The following is a 22,267-nucleotide window of genomic DNA, read 5'->3' on the forward strand; positions in this document are numbered from 1 at the left end:
CTAATCGACCATTCCCTGAGTCCCCATCGTCATTTATATATCCCCCTGTACACCCCGGCGTCCCCTTTGTAGTTATGTCCCTGTGTCCCGGTCGTCATTTATATTCCCTGTGTCCCGGTCGTCATTTGTGTCCCGGTGTCCCAGTCTGTGATTTCTCTTTGAGCGTCCTGGGCGGCATTTATATTCCTTGTGTCCCGGTGTCCCGGTCGTCATTTATATCCCCCTGTGCCCCCGGCGTCCCCGTTGTAGTTGTGTCATTTATATTCCCTGTGTCCCGGTCGTCATCCCGGTATACATTCGTTTTTGAATTGGTATATGATGAAATAAATTTTTAATTTTTTCCCTTTTTTTCCTTTTAGTTTTTTTTTATTGGTTTTGACCTTTTTTTAGGTTTTTTAGTTTCTTTCTTTTTCTTTTTAGTTTTTTTTTTGAAGTTTTTATCTTTTTAGTTTTTTTACTTTGATTTATATTTTTTTAGTTTTCTTTTTCTCCTTTATTTTTCAGTTTTTTTCCTTTTTTTAGTTTTTTTTTCTTTTTTAGTTCTTTTAGTTTTTACCTTTTTAGTTTTTTTTAGTTTTTTAAATTAAATTTTTTTTTTTAGTTTTTCACCTTTTTTCTTTTTAGTTTTTTATTGGTTTTTACCTTTTTTTTAGCTTTTTTATTTTTTTTTTTTCGTTTTTTCGTTTTACTTTATTTTTAGTTTTTATCTTTTTTATTTTTTTTAATGTTTATTTTTAATTTTATTAGTTTTCTTTTTCTCTTCTATTTTTCCGTTTTTTCCTTTTTTTAGTTTTTTTTTAGTTTTTAGTTTTTTAAGTTTTTTCCTTTTTTTAGTTTCTTTAGTTTTTTTAGTTTTTCGGCTGTTTTATTTTTTTATTAGTTTTTATTTTTTTTTGTAGTTTTTGCCTTTTTTAGTTTTTTCAGTTTTTTTTTTAGTTTTTTACCTTTTTTAGCCTAACCAGGATTTGAACCTGGGACCTTCATTCTCCGTTCTGACACCCTCTCTCACCGAGTGACTACTCCAGCATGTTCATTTTGGTGTTTTAAATGGTATATTATTAACCAAATTAATGTGTTTTACAATATACTAAGCATCGTCATAACAAAAATGACGACAACTAATTTCATGACGTCAGCCGACACAGAAACATGACGTCACCTGATCCACGATCCACAGATCCACAGACAACTTATTTTTATATATATAGATATATATATATATATATATATATATATATATATATATATATATATATATATATATATATATATATATATATATATATTTGAAAAACAGGGCATATGCTTAGTGGTAAAATAATATTTCTGGAAGTATTTATTAAATTCTTGATTCGGTTAGGGTTGCAGCGATAGGGGAAATAAGAGCTAACTCTTCAATATACTTAAACCTTTCTGTAGATTCAAAATACATGTTCGCTTCTATTTAATTCGCATCTCAGATAAATAACAGTTATATCAGATTAAGATTTTACTTTTTTTTTTTTTTCTTTGGAGTCGAGTAGAAAACTAGAAGTCGAGTAGAAAGTCGAGTAGAAACTAGAATTCAACCCAATTGGTTAAAATTACAGCAAAAGTACAAAATTAAATACATACAAAAAAGAAGAAACACAAAGAGTATTTAGGATAATGATTTATATACAAGGTTCAATAATAAGAGCACGAGCAGAGCGATAATTCATAGTTTATTCAACAAAAAATTAAACAAAAGGATATGTTTCAGGAAAAAAGAAAAATCCTTAGCCGGTGGCGTTAATTCACGAAAATTTGAGACGGGGGTGTTTACAAAATGTTGGTTTTTTAAATTTTCAATGAAAATGCCCCCCCTACAAAATCTAGTAGGGTGAGGGGAGGGGGTCAAAAACCTAAAGGGGCTAATGAGCTCTCCCCTAAATTATCGCCGCTGTCCTTAGCGGCTGTATATTTTGATTTACTCATTTTATCTACTAACCAATCAGACACATTTTAATTTGTGTCTCAAATTAAAAAAAAAATCTTCAAAAAATCTCAAAAGGGCATTGAGAAGTCTTCCTCTCCAGTCCCTGCCCCAAGTCCCTATCTGCACGTACTTTATTTGACATCCACAAAGATTGTCAAATACCAAGACAAATAATTAAAAGAAATTAAAATGCATTGCTCTACACTTTAGCCCTATGCTGAGTTACACGTTACTGAGTAAACTTTGGCAACAGAAATTTCAAACTAATTACAATCCTAGTAATGACCATAAGATTTTGACACATTAAATAATAATAATACTAATAATAAAAAATGTTCATTCTCACGGAAGCTAAGTTGAAGGTTAAAGGAACAAAATAATCGCTTCGCAGATTATACAAGATACATCTACAAAACTAGCTCAAATCTACTAACATTCTCTTTTAATTTTTTATTTCTAAAAACTAGCACTTTACTCAAACTTTTGTCACATGGATAGAGTCCTAGGGGTATATTTCCCGAGGGGAATTATTATTGCCAGTATCTTTGAGATGCTATAGATAAATAAAGGAACTTTTTTCACTGGGCAGTTTTCTTTTTCACAACACTGTTTGTTGTTTTCACTTACTTAAGGGGTGTAGAGAGGGAGTATACAAGAGAGGGTATTGCAAACCTCTAAGGATTCGATCATGGAATTTACAATGGTACTTTTGTTATGCTCCTTATCCTTTTCCACCCCAGAAATGGCACCAAATGCACTATTTTTCTTGTCGACTCTACGATAGTTATCAAGGCGAATTTATAAAAAGCCCATATATATGAGCAGTATCTTTTAAATGAGCCATTAAACCTTTCTCTACTATCTTGCGGTACTCTCCTAGCCTAATAGAAAAAGGAAAAATCACTGCTACCCATGTAAAAGCGATTTTCCCTTATTTTTCGAGTTAGGGAGCTCAGAATCTCTGGTATGTGGTTTTAAACCATACAAACCGATTGTCTATCTCCCCTAAAAATTTCTTTACGCAATGAACTTATACTATTAAGCTAAACCTTTCGATAGTTATCATTCCTGCATTACCTCTTATAGAATATATTTCTCACTAGACAGTTTTTTTTTTAATATGTTTAGAACTTTCGGTTACCATGGGCTGTGGTTCGCTCTTTCCCGAGGCTACAGCTAAAGCTGCAACCACCATTAACGATTGACAAAAAATTATTTTTTTTCCCATTCTACTTGGGTGTCACTGAATCGCGTGCAAATCATATGAAAGAATTTCTCGCAGTGATATCAGGTTAGATCTGAACTGAAAATCAGCACTAAATAAATAACGACGACACGAGGAGATAGGGCTGATAATTGATCTATTAACTACATAGGTAGATACTAGATACATAGATAGGAAAGGCATTGTAGCGATTTCACACTGTCATTCCGTAGCATAAATTACTCAAAGTAAAAGTGTAAAAGGCCTACGATTGGTTAGTGGCGGTTCTGACTTCTTTTGCACCCGGGGCAAAATCTTGATTAATAGCCACTCCCCTATCTCCCGAAAATTTTCAGGCCAAATTGTAACAAAATTTTGAGTTATTAACATAATCTTTCATTTATTTAAATCTGGATTTTCTATTTTTTAAGGAAAACGATAAGGGAAAATGAAAATTTCGGAGTCAATTTGTTTAAACTTACTGCCAACTGTGCCCTCTACTTTATATTAATAAAAAAAAAAATCAAAAATTATAAAATGATTGTAAATATTACATTGATTATTTGAAATTTTTTAAAGGAAATACTTTATTGCACCCCTACTTCAGTACCTTAATCTCATAAAATCTATTGAATATATCGCTGCACCTAAAAGTGTATCAAATACATCTTCCAAAAATCATTTACTGCGCCCCGTTTCAATATCTTTGTCCCTAAAATAAAATAAAAACTTTTTGTTTTTTAATTTTCAGTTGTGGGTAGAGAAAGGTAGAAAAACATACAAATAAAGACCATTTCATTGTCAGTGTTGGAATGGAATAGGATTAATTTAAGTCTTCTTTTCTTTCATTCCTATTTTTCTGTTGTTTTTTTTGTCTTTTTTGACCGGAGGGGGAACATCAATACTGCTTCCAGTGCGAGTATTTTTTGAACTGGATCCATTTTGAAATTGCTGATATTACTCTCCTCTCCACTGTCCTTTGCGTTTCAGAATACCTAATTCTTGTTCATTGGCTTGCAACAAATGAAGTTGGGAGTCATGTATCTAATACAACCTCACCTAGAAGTGTCCCTAGTGTAAACAAAACCAAATCCAATTCTTCCAGCAAGCATGGAACTATAAAAAAGTTCAATAACTTCACTCAGCAGTAACCTCACTGCAAATTTCAAACAATTTCACTCAGCAGTAGCCATTACCTAAACAAAATTTAGTCCAACTCCTGTGACAAGCATGGAACTATTGGAAATCAAAAACTTCACTCTTCAATGCTCATTGGCTAAACAAAATTCCTTCCAAATCCTCTTTCAACCACGGAACTATAGAAAAACAACAACTTAACCCAACTTCACTGAATAACTTTACTTCAAACAATTTCACTCAGCAGAAACCCATTGGCTAAACAAAATTCAGTCCAAGTTTTCTGGCAAGCACGGAACTATAAAAAATTAACCAATTCATTCAACGTTACCCAGAAACTGCAGTTCAAACCCTTTCACTCAGCAGTACTTCGATTGATCAAATAAAATTCGTTCTAAAGTAAGCATTGAACAAAGCAACTTTTTTTTCTACTTCATACCTGGACCTATCTTATTTTTTTTCTTTTTTTTTTGAGGCCTAAAAACTCAAGCCTTGCAGTGTTTGAAACACTGGTAGGAAAATCAGAATAGATGGGTAAGGCGGTTGAGTAGATGCCGAGTTTATGCTCCAGCGGTATCTAAAATCCGCCGGGTTATCAAACAGTTCGTGGTAACGAACTGTAGTAAGGAGCGACCCGGCTCAATAGTAAACGAAACTCTTAAAAACGGAATTTTGATGCTGAAAGATACATCAAAAGAATCGGATTTTTATGCTGATTTTTAAATATATAAGTTTCATCGAATTTAGTCTTTGTCATTAAAAGTTACGAGCCTGAGAAAATTTGCCTCATTTTGGAAAATAGGGGGAAACACCCCTAAAAGTCATAGAATCTTACCGAAAATCACACCATCGCATTAAAATCACACCATCGCATTCAGCGTATCAGAGAACCCTACAACAAAAATTTCAAGCTCCTATCTAAAAAAATGTTGAATTTCGTATTTTTTTGCCAGAAGACAGATCATGGGTGCGTGTTTATTTGTTGTTGTTTTTTTTTGTTTGTTTTTTCCAGGGGTCATCGTATCAACCAATTGGTCCTAGAATGTCGCAAGAGGGATCATTCTAACGGAAATGTTCTAGTTTCTAGAAATGTTCTAACGGAAAAGTTCTAGTGCCCTTTTTAAGTGACCAAGAAAATTGGAGGGGACCTAGGCCCCCTCCCACGCTCATTTTTTTCCCAAAGTCAACGGATCAAAATTTTGAGATAACCGTTTTGTTCCGCATAGTCGAAAACCATAATAACTATGTCTTTGGGGATGACTTACTCCCCCACAGTCCCTGGGGGAGGGGCTGCAAATTACAAACTTTAACCAGTGTTTATATACGGTAACGGTTATTGGGAAGGGTACAGACGTTTTCAGTGGGATTTTTTTTGGTTTGGGGGTGGGGTTGAGGGGAGGGGGCTATGTGGGAGGATCTTTCCTTGGAGGAATATGTCATGGGGGAAGAGAAAGTCAATGAAAAAGGTGTGGGATTTTCTAGCATTACTATAATAAAAAACAATGAAAAAATAAACACGAAAAAGTTTTTTCAATTGAAAGTAAGGAGTAGCATTAAAACTTAAAACGAACAGAGATTATTACGCATATGAGGGGTTCTAAAAACACTTTAGCATAAAGAGCGATGTATTTAGGAGAAGATAAATACCTCGCTCTTTATGCTAAAGTATTTTTAGTAATTTAAACTATTTATTCTACGGCCTTTTTGATTCAGGGGTTATTCTTAAATAATTGGTACAAAACTTAAGATTTAGTGTAAAGAGCGAGGTATTAACGAGGGGACAAACCCCCTCATATACATAAAAAAATATAAGAATATAAAAGTTTGTTACGTAAGTTATTCTTAAGGTACGTATATTTTTTACTAATAAAAACGTTCGTTAAAAATTAAAAGTTCTAGTTGCCTTTTTAAGTAACCGAACAATTGGAGGGCAACAGGGCTCCTTCCCCACCCCTTATTTTTCAAAATCGTCTGATCAAAACTAAGAGAAAGCCATTTAGCCAAATAAAGAATTAATATGCAAATTTCATTTTAATAATTTATGTGCGGAGAGCCAAAATCAAACATGCATTAATATAAAAACGTTCAGAAATTAAATAAAAAAAACTAGTTCATATATCTGGTATATAGAACTTCAGGATCTATATACCATACGGAAAACTTGTTATGGTAGCAATAAGAACAGGTGTTTCAACCAAATTAAACATTTCTAGTTTCATGACTATATTCCCTTTTCTTTTATATGTCCGAAAAAGACACAAGTAATACATTAGAAAATAGTTTATGCATAAGAGAATGTTTCACAAAATTTAACCAAGGCAAAAAAAAACATAATAATTGAATGATTTACTAGAACAATAATGAAGTTGTTACACACTTTTAAGAGCCCTTTAAGCATTTTTAGAACATCAAGGTGTCTTTTTTGCCATCCTATACAGGGAAACAACAATTTTGTTGGATCCACTGCCAAAACACTAACGATTGAGAATTTTGAGATGCACAATCAGCTTAGAGCTATCAAAAACCTACAAAACCCTTCATTTCCGAGGACAAACGCCCCTGGGGCGGTGTATTCAGTTTCTAAGCATGTATGAAGTTCATTTAAAAGGAATTTTACTGCCAACTATTTATAAGCTTTATTTGAGTGAAGCAACTCATTTGATGATTCAGTTATTTCTTTACAGTATAACGTATTTGGAGGGGGATCTACCCCTTAACTCTCCTTCATTTAAATGAATGTATTAATACCAACAGCAAAGACTACCGAACAACAGGCATACAAAGCGGAAAAAACTGGCAGTGTACGCTCTTTTTTGAAGATCCAAGAAAAGAATTTCCACATTCCCCCAATAAAACCTTTCGTAAAATCTTCCGTATAAACCTTTCGTATAAGGATCATAAAATTTAGATATATTCATATACGGAAAGAGAATACTTATTTACTGACGAAATAGAGCGTACAGTATGGGACTTGAAAACACGACTCTGCGATAAAGAGTCATCTTAATCGCACGCTCTACCGAATGAGGTATCTAGGGCTATGTTTTACACCTATAATTATTTTAAATGTAATTAAACAAATGGATTTCCTATACCCAGTTTTTCTCTAGAGTTTTCGGACATAGCCAATTATTTTAAAGGATTAAGCGTTGAAATGATGTGAGGAGGAGGTTTTATTCTCATATTGTGGAAAGGCTGTAAGTGCAAAATAGAATATTGTATTCATTGATAGAATATTACACATATTCATCACTCCAAGATCATGATCGTGCAAAAAATTCGTGAATTGGAAAATTGTTACCTAAAGTTAATTTTATAATATTAACATAGTCTCTCTAATTATATAATAATATAGTCCCTCTTTCATTTTAGCACATAGTTCTTTGGATTTGAAAAAGGATTCTGAAAATGCCAGATACGACCTTTAGGCGTAATAACGATTGTTTTTACCTTTGATTACGCTTACAAGAAACAAGATTCTCTTTGATGGCATACTTAGCACGTTTACCGTATACTCAGAAAAGTTTTTCCACATTGGGATAGCTCAACTTGAAAAAAGAAGCTACCTTAGTGGAACAAGTGCTTTGTTGAAATTCAATGAATAAAACACTGCGTTTTCTGTTACAAGTAAAGAGCGCAACATTAAAACTTAAAACAAACCAAAAATATTCAACGAACAAATTTTCATCTTGAAACGAACAGTATATAAGTACGCCCCCTCTTCAACTCCCCGCTCTTTGCGTAATTTAGACTTTTTGTCAAACACTTTGAGAACACTCCCCGAAACAAAAGAGCCGTTGAATTAGAATGAGAAGCTTTCTTAAAGGGCTGAAATTTTTAGAGTAAGGAGGGAGGGATTGGGTAGGAGACAGCCCCCCTCATGTACGGAATAATTTCTGTTAGTTCAAGTTAAAATGTTGCTTCTAAGTTTCAGTTGAAAAAACTTCTTATTTTTAAATTTCATGTCACTTTTCAAATAATGCCGGAAATATTCCTCTCCCCTCCTTTGGAAATGTTCTTCGGGACGTTTCCCCTCCCCCATACTTCACTTTAGAAGCGTGAAAATGCCAAATGCGAAGTCTAGATATAACAGTGAGAGTTAACCATTCTAAATTGGAAATTTTGAAAATTATGACTTGTGTAAATTTTTACCTACCCGAAAGTAGATGTTACCAATGACATACCTACAAATAACCTAAAAAAAAAAAAATACCGAAAACGGCGTCTTATTAGAAACACGAAAAAGAACTCCGTGTTCTGGCAGTAGGTAGCGCAAAGATAGGAAGGTCTGGGTGAACAGGCAGTTCAGGTGTTGTGGTAGTTTTGGTTGTGCAATAATTTCCATAGTGCGGGAGAAGGGGTAGTCGACTGGGTGCAGGTTTATTACTGTATAATTTGCTCCACTTTTTACAAGTATTTCTATTACAGCAATTATTCAAGGAGATACCCCAGAGGAAGTTTACAAAAAAGTCAAAGATATTATCGTCGAACAATCAGGACCGAAAATTTGGATACCAGCAAAAGAGAAGGTGTAAAGTGATCTAACACCCATTCTTCCAGTAATATCTTTGGGTATTATTTGTAGTTTAAAGAAACTACCTACCGCACAGTATCTCAGTGAATAAGTTAACGATACAGTATTGACATTTGAATGACAACGAAATATCGGAGATTTTTATTGCGATCAAGTGTTCGTATTATTGACGGCAATTGTGAATAAATTGTTTGAACTTGACTATGGTAGATTTTAATTGTAGAATTATTGTATCTTATTTATTAATTTTACCTCTCCAAGAAAAGTGTGACTAAATACAATTGTGAATATTTTAAAAAGAATTGTTTGTTACGGTAATTAGCCTTTTTTAAATCTGTGTTTTGGAAATAAAGTCAGTGCTATTTTTAAAAAATACTTTTTAAATTACTGTCTGCTACAAATCATTATTTTACCCTTTTAATTTGAGGGGTAGGCTTTCTGTAGGTTTTATATCTGCTGTGCTAGTTCAAAGGGCATATTCTGATATTTTTTGTAAAACTGAGATTTGTACCCAAACTCCCCTCACTAAGGTAACTCGCTCGATTAGTCCAACCGGTTTTAGGGTATAGTATTAGGTAGACAATATACTATTTTTTATATTTTCTTTTCTTTTAGTAAAATGGATATATCATGTTTTTTTTCATTGGGTAGACAGGCTGATAGAAATAAATAACGTATAATGAATGTGGAAGATATCGGTTTAAGTAGGATAAAAAAGAATGAAGTAATCTAAATAGAAATATCTACTAAATACTTCAATTCTTAAATAAAATAAATAAGATGGTGTTTTTTAATTTGCGTTACGGCAGGCTTGAACTTTTACTTATTACTGGACAATTTTTTATACGTAATTTGACAACACTTTATTTTGATTGTGTATGCCATGCACAGTCGAAAAAAGAGTAGTGAAATACACTGTATGAGTTAATCACAATCTGAATTACCCCAGCTTTGAAGTCTTAACATTTAGGTTGCGATTCAAGGGTTCTGATAAAACATTAAAAATAGAGCATTGAATGAAATTCCGTAAAATAATCCCTGTGAGTAATTTCCGTTTATTGCGCCTAATTCAGCTAAAAGTAAAGGTGCAGCAGCTTTTGGAACTAGTTGATACGTTTGACAAATGTGTTGCCATCTATGAATACCTACTCTTAAGACATCGTTAGATCTATGTATAAAGGTTCAAACCTGAACCTGTTTTTTTGTGATTAATTGATTCTTAAATTCCTAAACAAATTTCTAAGGTTTCCAATTATATTTCCTCATTATTAATGCTATCCCAACTTTTCTTTTAGTGGAATGCTATTCTCTTAGCTCCTTGAGGGCTATTCAGTAAAACTTCCTTTGATTTAAAGTCTTAGAACATCAAGCTGTCTTAGTCCCTCTCTCATGGTAAACATTAGATAGACTCAAAATATTTTGAGCACTTAGAATTTGGCATGGTTCCGTCGAAGGCTTCGCTACGGTAACTTTAAAGGCGACAGGATATACAGCATGGATTTTATTTGAAAATAGAATGATAGAAACGCATTCTTTTTTTATTTTCTTTCATTGTTTTTTTTTAAAGACCGGTTGACAGTGCAAAAGTGTTGGTGTAAGTCTTTAGAGATGCGGAAAACCATTTTGTGATTTAAAGCTCGGAGCTTTTACTATTTTAATTAGTAAGAAACGAGAAAATAATTCATTTACAACCATTTTATGAATTTAAAGCCTAATAGAAAAATATGGATCGTTTTTTCCTATGCTACCTTGCTCAGTTACAGTAGGTGAATGAAAGTTTTACAAAATTTTTTACATAATGGCTTTTGGATTTCTGCAGAATAGAGCATTTAGTGGCAGGATTTTTTGGTGTCTCTCTGAAAATCTTTTAATTTAAGTTTAGTTGGCTGCTGAAAGAAAGAATATTAATTTCTTTTTGTTCTTATTGATTGCTCTTTGAATCGACTTTAACCTTAGAAAATTAGAGATTTTTCTTTTACTTTTTAGTTTTGCTGTTAAATTAGATCTCTTGATTTGTTATGTCTCCATTTTCAGGCCTTTATTAATGTGCCAATCTTGTTGTATGTTTTTAAAGTTTATACACACTATTTTTCAATTTTGAAAATATACTGATAACTTCTTTACCCCTCTCCCTGTCTCCCTTTACACCTCCAGGTTGTGACTTCTGTCACAATCTTGTATTCTGAAAATTCAATAGTATGGAAATTATCTGACTGTATGTGTTATGTTTCAGTTTGTCATGTCTATTGGAGGGAGCCATCTGCCCTCAAGATTTTTCTTTCCTCTCCCGAGAGTCTAAAAATAATTTGGAGAGGAGGGTGGGGTGGATATTTTAATTGAAAATGGCTTATTTTGTATTCTCATTGGAAAAAAAGACAAATTTGTCCTCTAGATTGTGAAAAATAATTCCCCTCCCACCCCTCAAATATTTTTAAGTTAATGCCACTGGTTCCAGGGGGATGTTCTTATTGGCTGATGTTGTTCATTCAAGTTTTCATAGACTTAAAGAGCTAATCTTTTAAGTAATTGTTGGTAATGATAACGGTGAGGTGTGTGATATGCCGTATAGGCCTAGAATGTAGCTAAATTTTGTCATTTGGCAAAGTAATATGTTATGCAGTTGGCAATGTTACAGCTAGGGTAAAAGCTAAATTTAGTAGGCTAACGCTAAATCACCGAATCGTCTAGAAGCTGTAAATATAGCAAAATCCTAAGTTGTAACTCTTAGAAACTGTCATGATTCGCACTAGAGCTAACACGCAATTATACGGAGTTCGCTCTGGTGCGGGGAATATGTTTTAGAAAATGGCAACACTGACCCTCGTATGTGGCAACCAAAAAAAATCAGGGACGAAAAGCATTTGAAAGAGAGGATGACTGATACTAAACAGTCTTTGTTAGTTATTTCCAAGATGAGAACCTGATTGTTTACCTTTAGTTTTCCAGTTTAAAGCAGCTGTTTTCAAAAGCTAATTTTAGTGTCGGCTTTTCAGGTATTTTGCTGAAATTACTTTTTCCCTTGGCTTTTGTTTTCCATTTGTTCCAATTAAGCTAATCTTAAATATTTTAAACTAAGTTAATTTTTTGAAGATTTATTTATTATTTAAACTCTTCAATCTTAAAAGTTTATTTGAAAGTAAATTTGGTTCAACTAACGTCTCCCTCTAAATTACAAAATGCTCCTGTGCCCACATCTGACCCACTTGAACTCGTGTGTACCCCCCACCTCCTAGTTTTGCAAACTTTTTTCTTTTTGTTCTCCCCAAGGTAGAATCAAACATCTAATAATTACTATTTTTTTCAAAAGTTCAGAAAAGGTTTAATACTGAGAACTGTCCATTATCCCCGGAATTAAGTGGAATTCTGTAAAAAATCTGAAATAGGACAGAAAAGTTATGAATTAGCACAACAAAACTTCTACATGTTTTACCTATGGCATTATCACTAATGCTATTACTTTACTTTCTTTTACATTTGAATTTCCTGTACAAATCTTGGAATTGGTTTATCGTAACTGTATTAGGCCGTATAGCCCATTCTATTGTTACTGGACATATACATAGTTCGTATTTTTCAAAATAATTCAATTACTTGGAGGGTCGTGGATATTCGAGAGTACATTGTATTTATCTTTTGAAATAACCATTCCAAAACATAGCGGGAATGGGGATGATACAAAAACCCCCCTAATATAAGTCAATAAGCCCCCCCCCCCCACTCTTTAAAAAATTTTGATAACCTTAATCAACAACAATATTTCTTTGGGAGTTCATTAAAAAATCAACTATGGAAAACGAATTTCCATTGCGAATATTCTGTATTAGTATAAATTCTCCGTCTATTTCCGTCTGCATAAAAGCACTAATGAAAAAAAATTGGTTGCTCGCTCTCAAAGATGTTTCCAATGGTGACAATTGAGGAAGTGCACCAATGCCCTGCGAGGAATCAACCTCTGCCATGTGACAATTCTCAGCTGCAAATTTCAGTGCCAACTTTCTGCTAAACTTGAAATATAATTTCTTCTTTGCAGTATTCTAACAGTCTCAAATTTTACGACGTGAAAAATTTACGTTTTTTTTTTACTAAAGGTGTACCAAATAGTTTCTCTGCAAAAGATTTGAAGATTTTGTATGATGTTCATTGAGAACCGCCATCTTTTCCAGTATAATCTCTATATCAATGACAACAATCTTCTGGATTTTGTTTTCTTAATAATTGCTCGCCTTACTTGTTAATTTTTTCATAACAAAAAAAAAAGTAAAAGACGATACAAGAAAAGGTTAGAGGGAGTAAGAGAAACATATTAATTCTCCTTGTGCTTACCTTTCTTTCACACCATGTCGTTCAAACATCGTTTCTCTCGTCTCCTATAGAGTCGACATTTTCAGCCTACTAATGCAATTGGTTTGCTGGCGACTACCCCGATATAGAGTATCTGGGTAAGGACGACGAAGCCCTTCACACTGAATAAAAGATACAGCATAATCCCTTATGGGACTAATGTTTGGTGGGGGACTGGATTTGGGTTTGGGGAGGAGGAGGGGGGTTATTGCCCTGAAAGTGCATTTTTTTTGCCCAAATTGACACTCTTTGTTGTCAGAATCCTTTTGCCCACTGTTTAGAAAATATCCCCCACCCCTATCCTGACAGTTGTTCACAGACAAAATAATATTTTTTTGATCTTTGTATTTTTAATCCTTTGGATTAGTTAATAGAAAAGAGTTTTTAGGATTAGTGGCTATTCATGATATGAATGTACATTGTAAATTATTCGGTTTGTCCCTTACTTAATATTCATAACCCTTTTCTACATCTTGTCGAGGTTCAAAAGCCGCATCAGAAATATTAAAGAGAAAAGATACGCAACTATTAACAAATTTGGCTGAATTTTATTTATTAATTAGCACTAAAATATACTCCTCTGTGAATATGGTTTATGTGTATGCAAAAATGTGTTTAGGATGTACGGTTCTGATTTTACCCCCCCCCCCCCCCCGCTGAGCAAAAAATTACATTAAATACAGACTTTTTGTCATGTTATGGATAAGAGCTTTTCCGTAGTTGAATCTCCATCTCAAACCAAAGTTACAGGTACAGCTCTGGTCGTACATTTTAGTTTTTAATAATTTCGGGGAAACAAAACTGAAATTATTTTATACTGGGTAGCGCATAAATGCTTATCGCACCAGCAAAATAAATACAATGAAAGTAACAACTAGCCATAACCTAGTTTTTGAACCTTTGTTAAAGAGGGAACTGTTGGTGGTTGGGAATGGGGTTAACCTCTCTGTTTTTATTTACCCTCGTTATTTGTCCCAGTTTTTATCCACCCACGTATTTTCATCCTCATTTTGGAAGCATGTGGCATCGATTACCTTCAGCTTCGATAAAACTTAGCTAAAAGTCAGTATTGTTGCACCATTTTAAGCTGTTGGTGTTCAGTTTTATCTGTAATGTCTTTTAAATAAGTTTTGTATTGATTTGTTGTTAACCTCTTGTGAAATTCTACAAAGTACCAATGGAATTATTTCTTTATGTAGATATTGCTGTTGTTAAAATCAATAGGTGATTAAAGTTACTTTATGTTGTGATGTGGTGTTTTCATTTATGGTATGGTCGTATCAAAATCAATTTAAGTATGTCGTTTTAACACTAGAAAATATACAATCTTCTAATGTTGTGTTACCCTCCAAACCCTCCACCAGTGTTGCCAGATGTAGCATAATTATGCGGAATGTAGCATAATTAGGAACCAAAAGCATCCAAGCATAATCCTCCTTATGATAGCCTAATTGTAGCATAATCTAAGACGATTTAGAACAACTCATAACGTCACATCAATAAAATAAACACCAAAGATGGTTTATCGAATTTTTCGACCAAACTAAAGTAAAATTTTCGGCACAGCGACAGACTACGAACCATCTGGTATTTTTTTTGTTCTGATCCTGTGGTCTATGGCAAAGAAAAGCGTACGCAAGATATTTGAATTTAAAGACATGTGGTGATGGCTTGGATTGGATTGCGGCTTGGATTATTTGCTTTTTTTCTAGGATCAGCAACAATTTCTCGCCCATTGTGAAGCCATCATTCGTTGATATGTTACTATTATCGCCGACAGTGGTGGGTTAGACAAATGAGCGTTTCGAAAAATTATAACCAAAACTTTCAAAGCCAAGCATAGATTTTTCGTGCTGGGAAATTTGTTCTTCAACCAAAATATGGTCAACATAAATGTACTGTATATGCTCACACTACGTCATTTAAAGCAATAGTAGGGGTAAAAAGATGCATTTTTTATTTTGCAAAAACGAAATTTGAGACATCCCAACGAGTATATAATCTAATCTTCTAAGTTATCAAACTTAAACAAACTGATTAAATTGAAATAAGAAATCACACACAAATAGAAGCGGAAAAAGGCCATTACTGTGATTTGTAGCAATTCCATTTAACTACCACAAATAATTAGTGTCATTAGCTCTTTAATCAAGACAAGAGATATTTTTAAGGTTAGAGCTTCGCTTTCGCAATATATTGCTAAAAATATTTGAAAGAATGGATTATATTAGCTTATTAATAGTTATTATTCTCCTATTTCAATAGTATAAATCAATGTGTACAGAGAATCAGTTCTTCCTGGGATTCATCAACAAGCAAGATGGTCTATCCCAGCCTAAGATGGTCTTTCAAGCCTAAGAAAAGCAAGTAGTTTGCAAGAATACAAAAAAGAATATTTTATCAATCATTTCAATTTTGTTAGCAGAAAAAAAAGAATTAGCTGTTGACTCAGGAAGCGATTCCTTGGCAGAGGAGCAGCGGCCAGGCAAGTGAAGAGCTTGATCGAGCAGTAAATTCGTTAAATGAAGGTTGAACAAAAATAGAACTTTATTTCAAAAATGCCTTGGCAGAGCGATTCCTTGGCAGAGGAGCAGCGGCCAGGCAAGTGAAGAGCTTGATTGAGCAGTAAATTCGTTAAATGAGGCTTGAACAAAAATAGAACTTTATTTCAAAAATGTTAAGGGTTCTTCTTTTCGTAAAATATAAAAGAGGAGAAAAAAAAATGAAAATTTTACAGGGAGTTTAATAAATTTAATGTTAAAAATACTTGATTTTTATTTAAATTTTACGATGACGAGAAGCCAGTTCTGTTGCAACGACTTTTTATGTAAAACCAAACGTTATTACACAGAAAGACGGCTACAGGATGTAGACTTCCACAGAATGTTCGAATTACTGCTCAACTCAACTTAAATTACTCACCTAGAAAAGAAAAAGAACATCAACCGATTGGAGATAAAAGACTTGTAAAGAGAGAGAAAAAGGAGCAACACTAAAAGTTAAAACCGACACTAGATGGAGAGAACCAAGTAAATCTCAACTTAGGCATTAAATACGTAAATAGTTGACTTTTTCTCTCGAACGTAAAATTATAACAAAAAAGTAGAAAAAAAAAAACATTGGAGTGGCACAAAAGGACATTTACATAATTATCTTGGCATGTTTGGAGACTTAAAGTAAATAATTGTTTAAAATTAAGATTTTTTTCAAATGTTTGACAAATAAGAAGTAACGAACCAGAAAAAATTTGATCAGTTTTTCAATAAGGACGGACACATCCCTCCCGAACACCAAGTGATCCTATTAAAAATCAAACCATTAGATTCAGTATATAAGAGTCCTGTTATAGAGGGTTCAAGCTCCAATATGCAAAAATGTGAAATTTTGTATTTTTTGCCTGAAAAAGATCATGGAAGCATGTTTATTGATTTGTTTTCCCGAGGGATGATCATATAAAAACTAGTTATCCTATAAGATCGAGAGAGGGCTTATTTAATCGAAAATCAGAAGCTCTAGTGGCCTTTTAAGTTGCCAAAAATTACTGGATGGCAGCCGCTGTCTTACTCTAGCATAAACATGTTGTATATGTTTTAATCGCAATCATTCATGAACAATTGGTGGCACAAATCAAGAAGGCAAGCCCCCCCCCAGCCTTTACCTAGATTATTGAATGAATCAAAACAAAGAGTTGGCTGGTCTGTAGAATTTTTAGTATGTATATTTGTAGTAACTAAAGCGGACACATAGGGTCGAAGAACCTCTCCTGATCATTTAGGTGCAATCGCGAAGTGTCCTTCACCAGCGATGTTTCAGCACCCTGGAAAAGGGCACTTAGTTATGGAAATAGCCCTTAGCTTCGAGATGAAAATAGAAGAAAATTATTTTAAAAAAAATTATTGCTTTCAAAAGAAAGTAAGTTTTTCTGAAATTTAGTGTCAGAAAACTATGATTTTCCCCAAAAGTGGACCAAATTAGTTTGTGTTCCTTTCTTTGACAGAATTTGGAGACTAAGATGCACTCTTTGAGCCATCTCCCCCTTCCCCTTAACAATGACTCGCTGTCCATTCTTCAGAATAGCAAATCCGTAATTATCCACCAAGTTCTCAGTTTCATGAAGCATCGAATTAATCACCTTAGTTAAACGAAGCTTTCAAACAAGTTTTGCCAAGAAAGGGAAAAAAATAGGGGTGGGGGTTTGGTATGGCCCCCACTCCTAATATTGTAAATGGTGACCCCAGCGATATGACTTTGACATCCTTCCAAAATTTTACCCCATGTATAGACGGTAAGTTTGGTTCTTTAGGGAAAACAAAAAGTTGTATTACAAATATTCTTTTTATCACCCAATGAAAAAACCCGCATCTAAAAACGAGGGCTTAATTGAAAAGCCATCCCTTTCTATACAAAAGGAATTTTGATGATCTTTCAACATATCAAAAAATTCAGCTATAGAAGTTTCAAGCTCCTTATGTACAAACTGTGGTATTTTACACTTTTATTGCTAGAAGAAAGATCCCAGACGGGCGTTTTATAGTTTTCCCCAAAGGTAATCGTATCGAGACAGTGATCCTAGAAGATCGGGAAATGACTTACTTGATCAGAAACTAGTATCTTTTGTGAAGGAACAAAAAAAAATCCGAATTAAGATTGAGGATACCTCCTACCCCCTCTCAAATCGTCCAAAAACTTGAGAGTTATTTGCACTTTTTTCGAAGATAATGGTTTCATTTATTAAAACATTAATAAACAAAATGAAAATTACAATAATAATCAAGATTTCAGGAAGGAAATAACATTTCTTGAAAATTACGCATGTGACTTTCAATTTCATTTAATATTTTAAGAAGATAATTTTTTTGGTCGACACCTTTCCTTGTGATTCTATTTCATTCAAACACTTATAAAAATGGTCCCTTAAATAAAACTTTTTAAATGAACAGTAATATTTTTGGAAATGAATATTACTGAATTAAGATCTAAATTTATGTTTTACATTTAAAAACTTTTTTTTTCTATGTTTGAAATAATATTTAAAATATCATTTTTTCTATATTCGGAAGCTGCTTAAAAGCAGAGTACGAAAATGTGCTGCATATCAGATAAATAAAACTAGATTAATTTTTAAATACAATAGTATTAATTCCTACAAGTTTTGTTATAAAAGTTATAATGATAAAAATGTTATAATAATAAGTTATAAACTGTTTAAAATATATCGTTTAAAAGCATAAAGACCACGTGGTTTTTAGAGGGTTTAGGGGACGGTAGCATGGCGGTATTCCTACTCTTATTTATGGTAATTTCTTTTCTTTCAAGTTTAATGCATTTATTCATTCAAATCTGTTCGATTAAGGATCCATCTACTCATCCATAGCAGTACTTATTTTCTTCTCATTCCATGAGATTATTTATTTTAATTTCTGTTTGTTTTTTGGTTTCATTTCTTTAATCTGAGTAATCTCTATTTGTTCAAGTTCAAGTTCCTTTTATTATCAATATCCATCCATTTATAAACAAAAATATCCCAAAGGGCTCAATGGCCCGTTATTTGGGAAAAAACAACAAAACAAAACATAAATAACTATTAAATACATTCACACTTAAAATATATTTAGAGTCTACTCACCAATCCTCACCCGAGTACAACCGGTCTCCGCACCACCTACTTAAAAAAAAATAATAATAAAAAAAAATATACATCGAGGATCCGACGCTCACACCACCCAAATCTAAATAATTTATTTTGAATGAAACTTCTGACCCATCTAGATCTTTTTTAGGTCAGAATATCCCAAGATGCCATTTTCGCAAAAAAATATGGAGCCGTTTTTGAGAAAAAATACATACATACATATACAATTATTACTCATTCATAAAGACAGTAATACATAGTATCGGGAGGCCGGCACTCAGCACACGATAGGCTTCTATAAATGGATTCTCATTATCACTTGTCTTCTAAACACGGACAATTAGAGCCGTTTCTTGATGTCATGACGTCCAAATGGACCTTGTAAGTCATGACTTTCGTAAAATTAAGTTTTTTTTTTATTTGACCTGTAACTTTTGTCTCGGCTTGTCTTTTGTCATTATGGAAGACATATCACAGAATCTTTGTTTCTTTTAATTGTTCAGGTGGTGTAACAAAAACTTCTTCTTTTGCCTCGGCTCGTCTTTCGTCAGTATGAAATACATATCACCGAATTGTTTTTTTTTTTAAAGGGTAAGGTAAACATTGATGACCTTATCCATGTCAAATTCCTAAACCCGATCATCATCGCTATCAATTTCAATTTGACACATTATGATTCTCGTTGTCCAGGTTGGTCTTCATTTTCATTTTTGACTTGTTCACATATTCGGTGTCGTACGTCTTCTAACCGCGAGTGCCTATGCTCTTCATTTTCATTTTTGACTCGCTCCCATGCTCTGTGTCTTAAGTCTTCTAACCGCGTGTGTCTTTGCTCATCATTTTCATTTTTGAAACGCTCTAATTGTCGTTTCAGCAGATCTTCAACCGACCGTGTTTTTGCTCTTCATTTTCATTCTTGACATGTTTTTGGATTTTGATTACTTCAGACAATTTAGCAATGGCCTTTGCTTTAGCTGCCCGAATTGGTGTTGTCTTATCACGTTTGATAGTTCAAGTATTGGTTCCAAAGAATTATCATTTACAGTAACTGCAGCTGAAAATTTTCGTTTTTGGGCCTTCCAACAGAATTGCAATATATAAAAAACTGATCGTTAGAAACTCAACAATCTTATTTATGTTATGCGTGACATTACATAAGGAAATGTTTATATGATGTCGTAAGAAATGCTTATATGATGAACTAACATAGTACATGACGTCATTTGCAAAAAAACTCTTTGCAAATCATTTGCAAAAACGAATTTTCTCAGACTTCTGACCAAAGTATATGGTTTTTTATGCAAGAATATCCTAAGATACCAATTTTTCCCCAAAAAATAAGGAGCCATTTTTGAGAAAAATAAATATACACATAAACAATTATTGCTCATTTACAAACATAGTAAATATATATCATGAAAAGAGAAATCACCAATGCAACAGCACAAACACACACACAAAAAAAAAAGAGAGAGAGAGAGACAGAAGGAGAAAAGGAAGACTGTTTTCCTAAATTAGTGATTAATATCGACCAGCACTTGAATGAGGCCTTAACCCTACTCATCCATACAATCACATAGGTCAAACAGCATAGCCATACACAATCAACCATAAAGAATAATCCATGGACAGGCAGTCATGTCGTCAATAAGTATAAATCGTCATTTACCAAACAATAGAAAAAATAATAAAGACAAATAATTCAGAGGCAACAACCCAACACCAGGGCTCATCAGGAGAATTCACTGGCCTATATGGGGTTTCGCCACTTTAAATTCTCTACCCCGCCAAGTGTTGTGGCTACCACAGAATATCCATGGCATCCCCGTGTCAGGTATCACCCCCAAAATACGTGCCTATGAAAGAAAAAAAAACAGCAAATGCAAAACAACCAAGTAACACCAAAACAAGGTTATCCTGTTAATATATCCCTCTTTTTTGCAACAATAGGTAAACTAAATATAATAAATTTTACCAAATCACAAATATTAACACATTGCAAAAAACCTGAATGAACTAAACAATTATAGAATTCATCTTTACCATGTGGCTAATTTTTAAAAAAAATCCGCTCAATTAGAAACACAATTCAAAATAAATGGCGCTGCAACAACAATTCTCGAACCTCCGAAATTAGTTGAAAATTTCTTTGAGTATTTCTAGATAATTCTTTTGATATTCATTTAAAAGTTCGTTATAATGAAAACTAAATTTTTTAAATTGCCAAGTTAATTTATTTGCAGAAAAATCTCTTGATATCAATTTTTGGCTTAAGATTTTACATCTATTTTTAAAATCAATATAATTACTACAAATCCTTGCATAACGAAGTAACTGTGAGAAAAACGCTGAATATGTGATATTTGAGTGTATATTACTTTCAGGGAATGGGAAACTAATCACTTCAAAATCAAAATCATCCGTTTTATTATACATTTTAAAACTTAATTTATTATTATCACAAATATTAATATTTAAATCTAAGAAATGATCTTCATGACCAGCGCCATGACTAGGTTCAAGAATAACCTCTGATGGATATATATTTTTAGAAATATCAATGAAATCCTTACAATTTAAGACCAAAATATCATCTAAATATCTTTTATTATTTGACAAAACATGTTTTAAATTAATTGGATTATTCTTATCCATCATATATTTATATTCTAGTTGACTTAAAAACAAGTCAGCTATAAATGGGCTGGCATTCCCCCCCTTGGGAATTCCCACAATTTGCTTGTACAAATCACCACCAAATCTTATGTAAGTATTGTATAAAACAAATTCTAATAACTCAAAAATCATATCCAAGCTGTAACATCTCAAGTTAACTGTAGTATTAAAGCAATTTGTCCATATAGCTTTTTTATTATAAGTGTCTATTTTTAAGAACCTTTTACTAGATAAGAGGAAAGATTTCTTGATAACAGTTTTTAAATTATCAAACACTACATTAAGTGATAAATTAGTATACATTGTCGCAAAATCGAAAGACTCAATTCTTTTAGCTGAAACCATTGTTAAAGAATCTATCACCTGCAGTGAATTATTAACACTCCAATATGGATTAAAATTCGAAAATTGTTTAATACCAGAACAATAGGTTTTAAGTTTATTTACAATTTCCTTTAATATTAAAGAGAGGTCAGTAGCAGCAATGCGGGTTGGACATTTAGCTGCTCCAGCAATAAACCGTGATTTAGGGGGATTCTTATGAAATTTTACAGTCCAATATAGGAAAGGGAACTTTTTATCATTGTCATTTATTTTAATATTAAAATTTTTAAAAAGTATTTCTTCAGTCTTTTCAATTAAATTCTCATCCTCTATATTTACCTTTTCGTAAACATTAGTTGTGCATAACTCCCTTTTTAAGATATCACAATACAGCTTCTGACAAATTATGGCAAAATTATTATTAGCTTTATCCACTGGCACAATTACAAATTCATTCTTTAG

General features: G+C 33.0%; 1 protein-coding gene and 1 long non-coding RNA gene across 10 annotated transcripts in view; one reads left to right on the forward strand and one right to left on the reverse strand.

The window, feature by feature from the left end:
* Nucleotides 1-14,423, forward strand: part of LOC136037117 (disks large 1 tumor suppressor protein-like) — a 328,881-nt gene extending 314,458 nt beyond the window's left edge. For all 9 annotated transcript variants that reach the window (XM_065719595.1, XM_065719596.1, XM_065719588.1 and 6 more), the window contains one exon: nucleotides 8,727-14,423. In XM_065719595.1, coding sequence (XP_065575667.1) covers nucleotides 8,727-8,833 — 107 coding nt within the window. In that variant the 3' untranslated portion in view covers nucleotides 8,834-14,423. The remainder of the gene's footprint in view (nucleotides 1-8,726) is intronic.
* Nucleotides 14,424-14,699: 276 nt separating this feature from the next.
* Nucleotides 14,700-22,267, reverse strand: part of LOC136037119 (uncharacterized) — a 38,688-nt gene continuing 31,120 nt past the window's right edge. The window contains exon 3 of the long non-coding RNA XR_010619870.1: nucleotides 14,700-16,095. This is a non-coding gene — a long non-coding RNA (uncharacterized LOC136037119). The remainder of the gene's footprint in view (nucleotides 16,096-22,267) is intronic.

The sequence above is a fragment of the Artemia franciscana genome, chromosome 16 (genome assembly GCF_032884065.1).
Source record: "Artemia franciscana chromosome 16, ASM3288406v1, whole genome shotgun sequence".
Lineage (NCBI taxonomy): Eukaryota > Metazoa > Arthropoda > Branchiopoda > Anostraca > Artemiidae > Artemia > Artemia franciscana.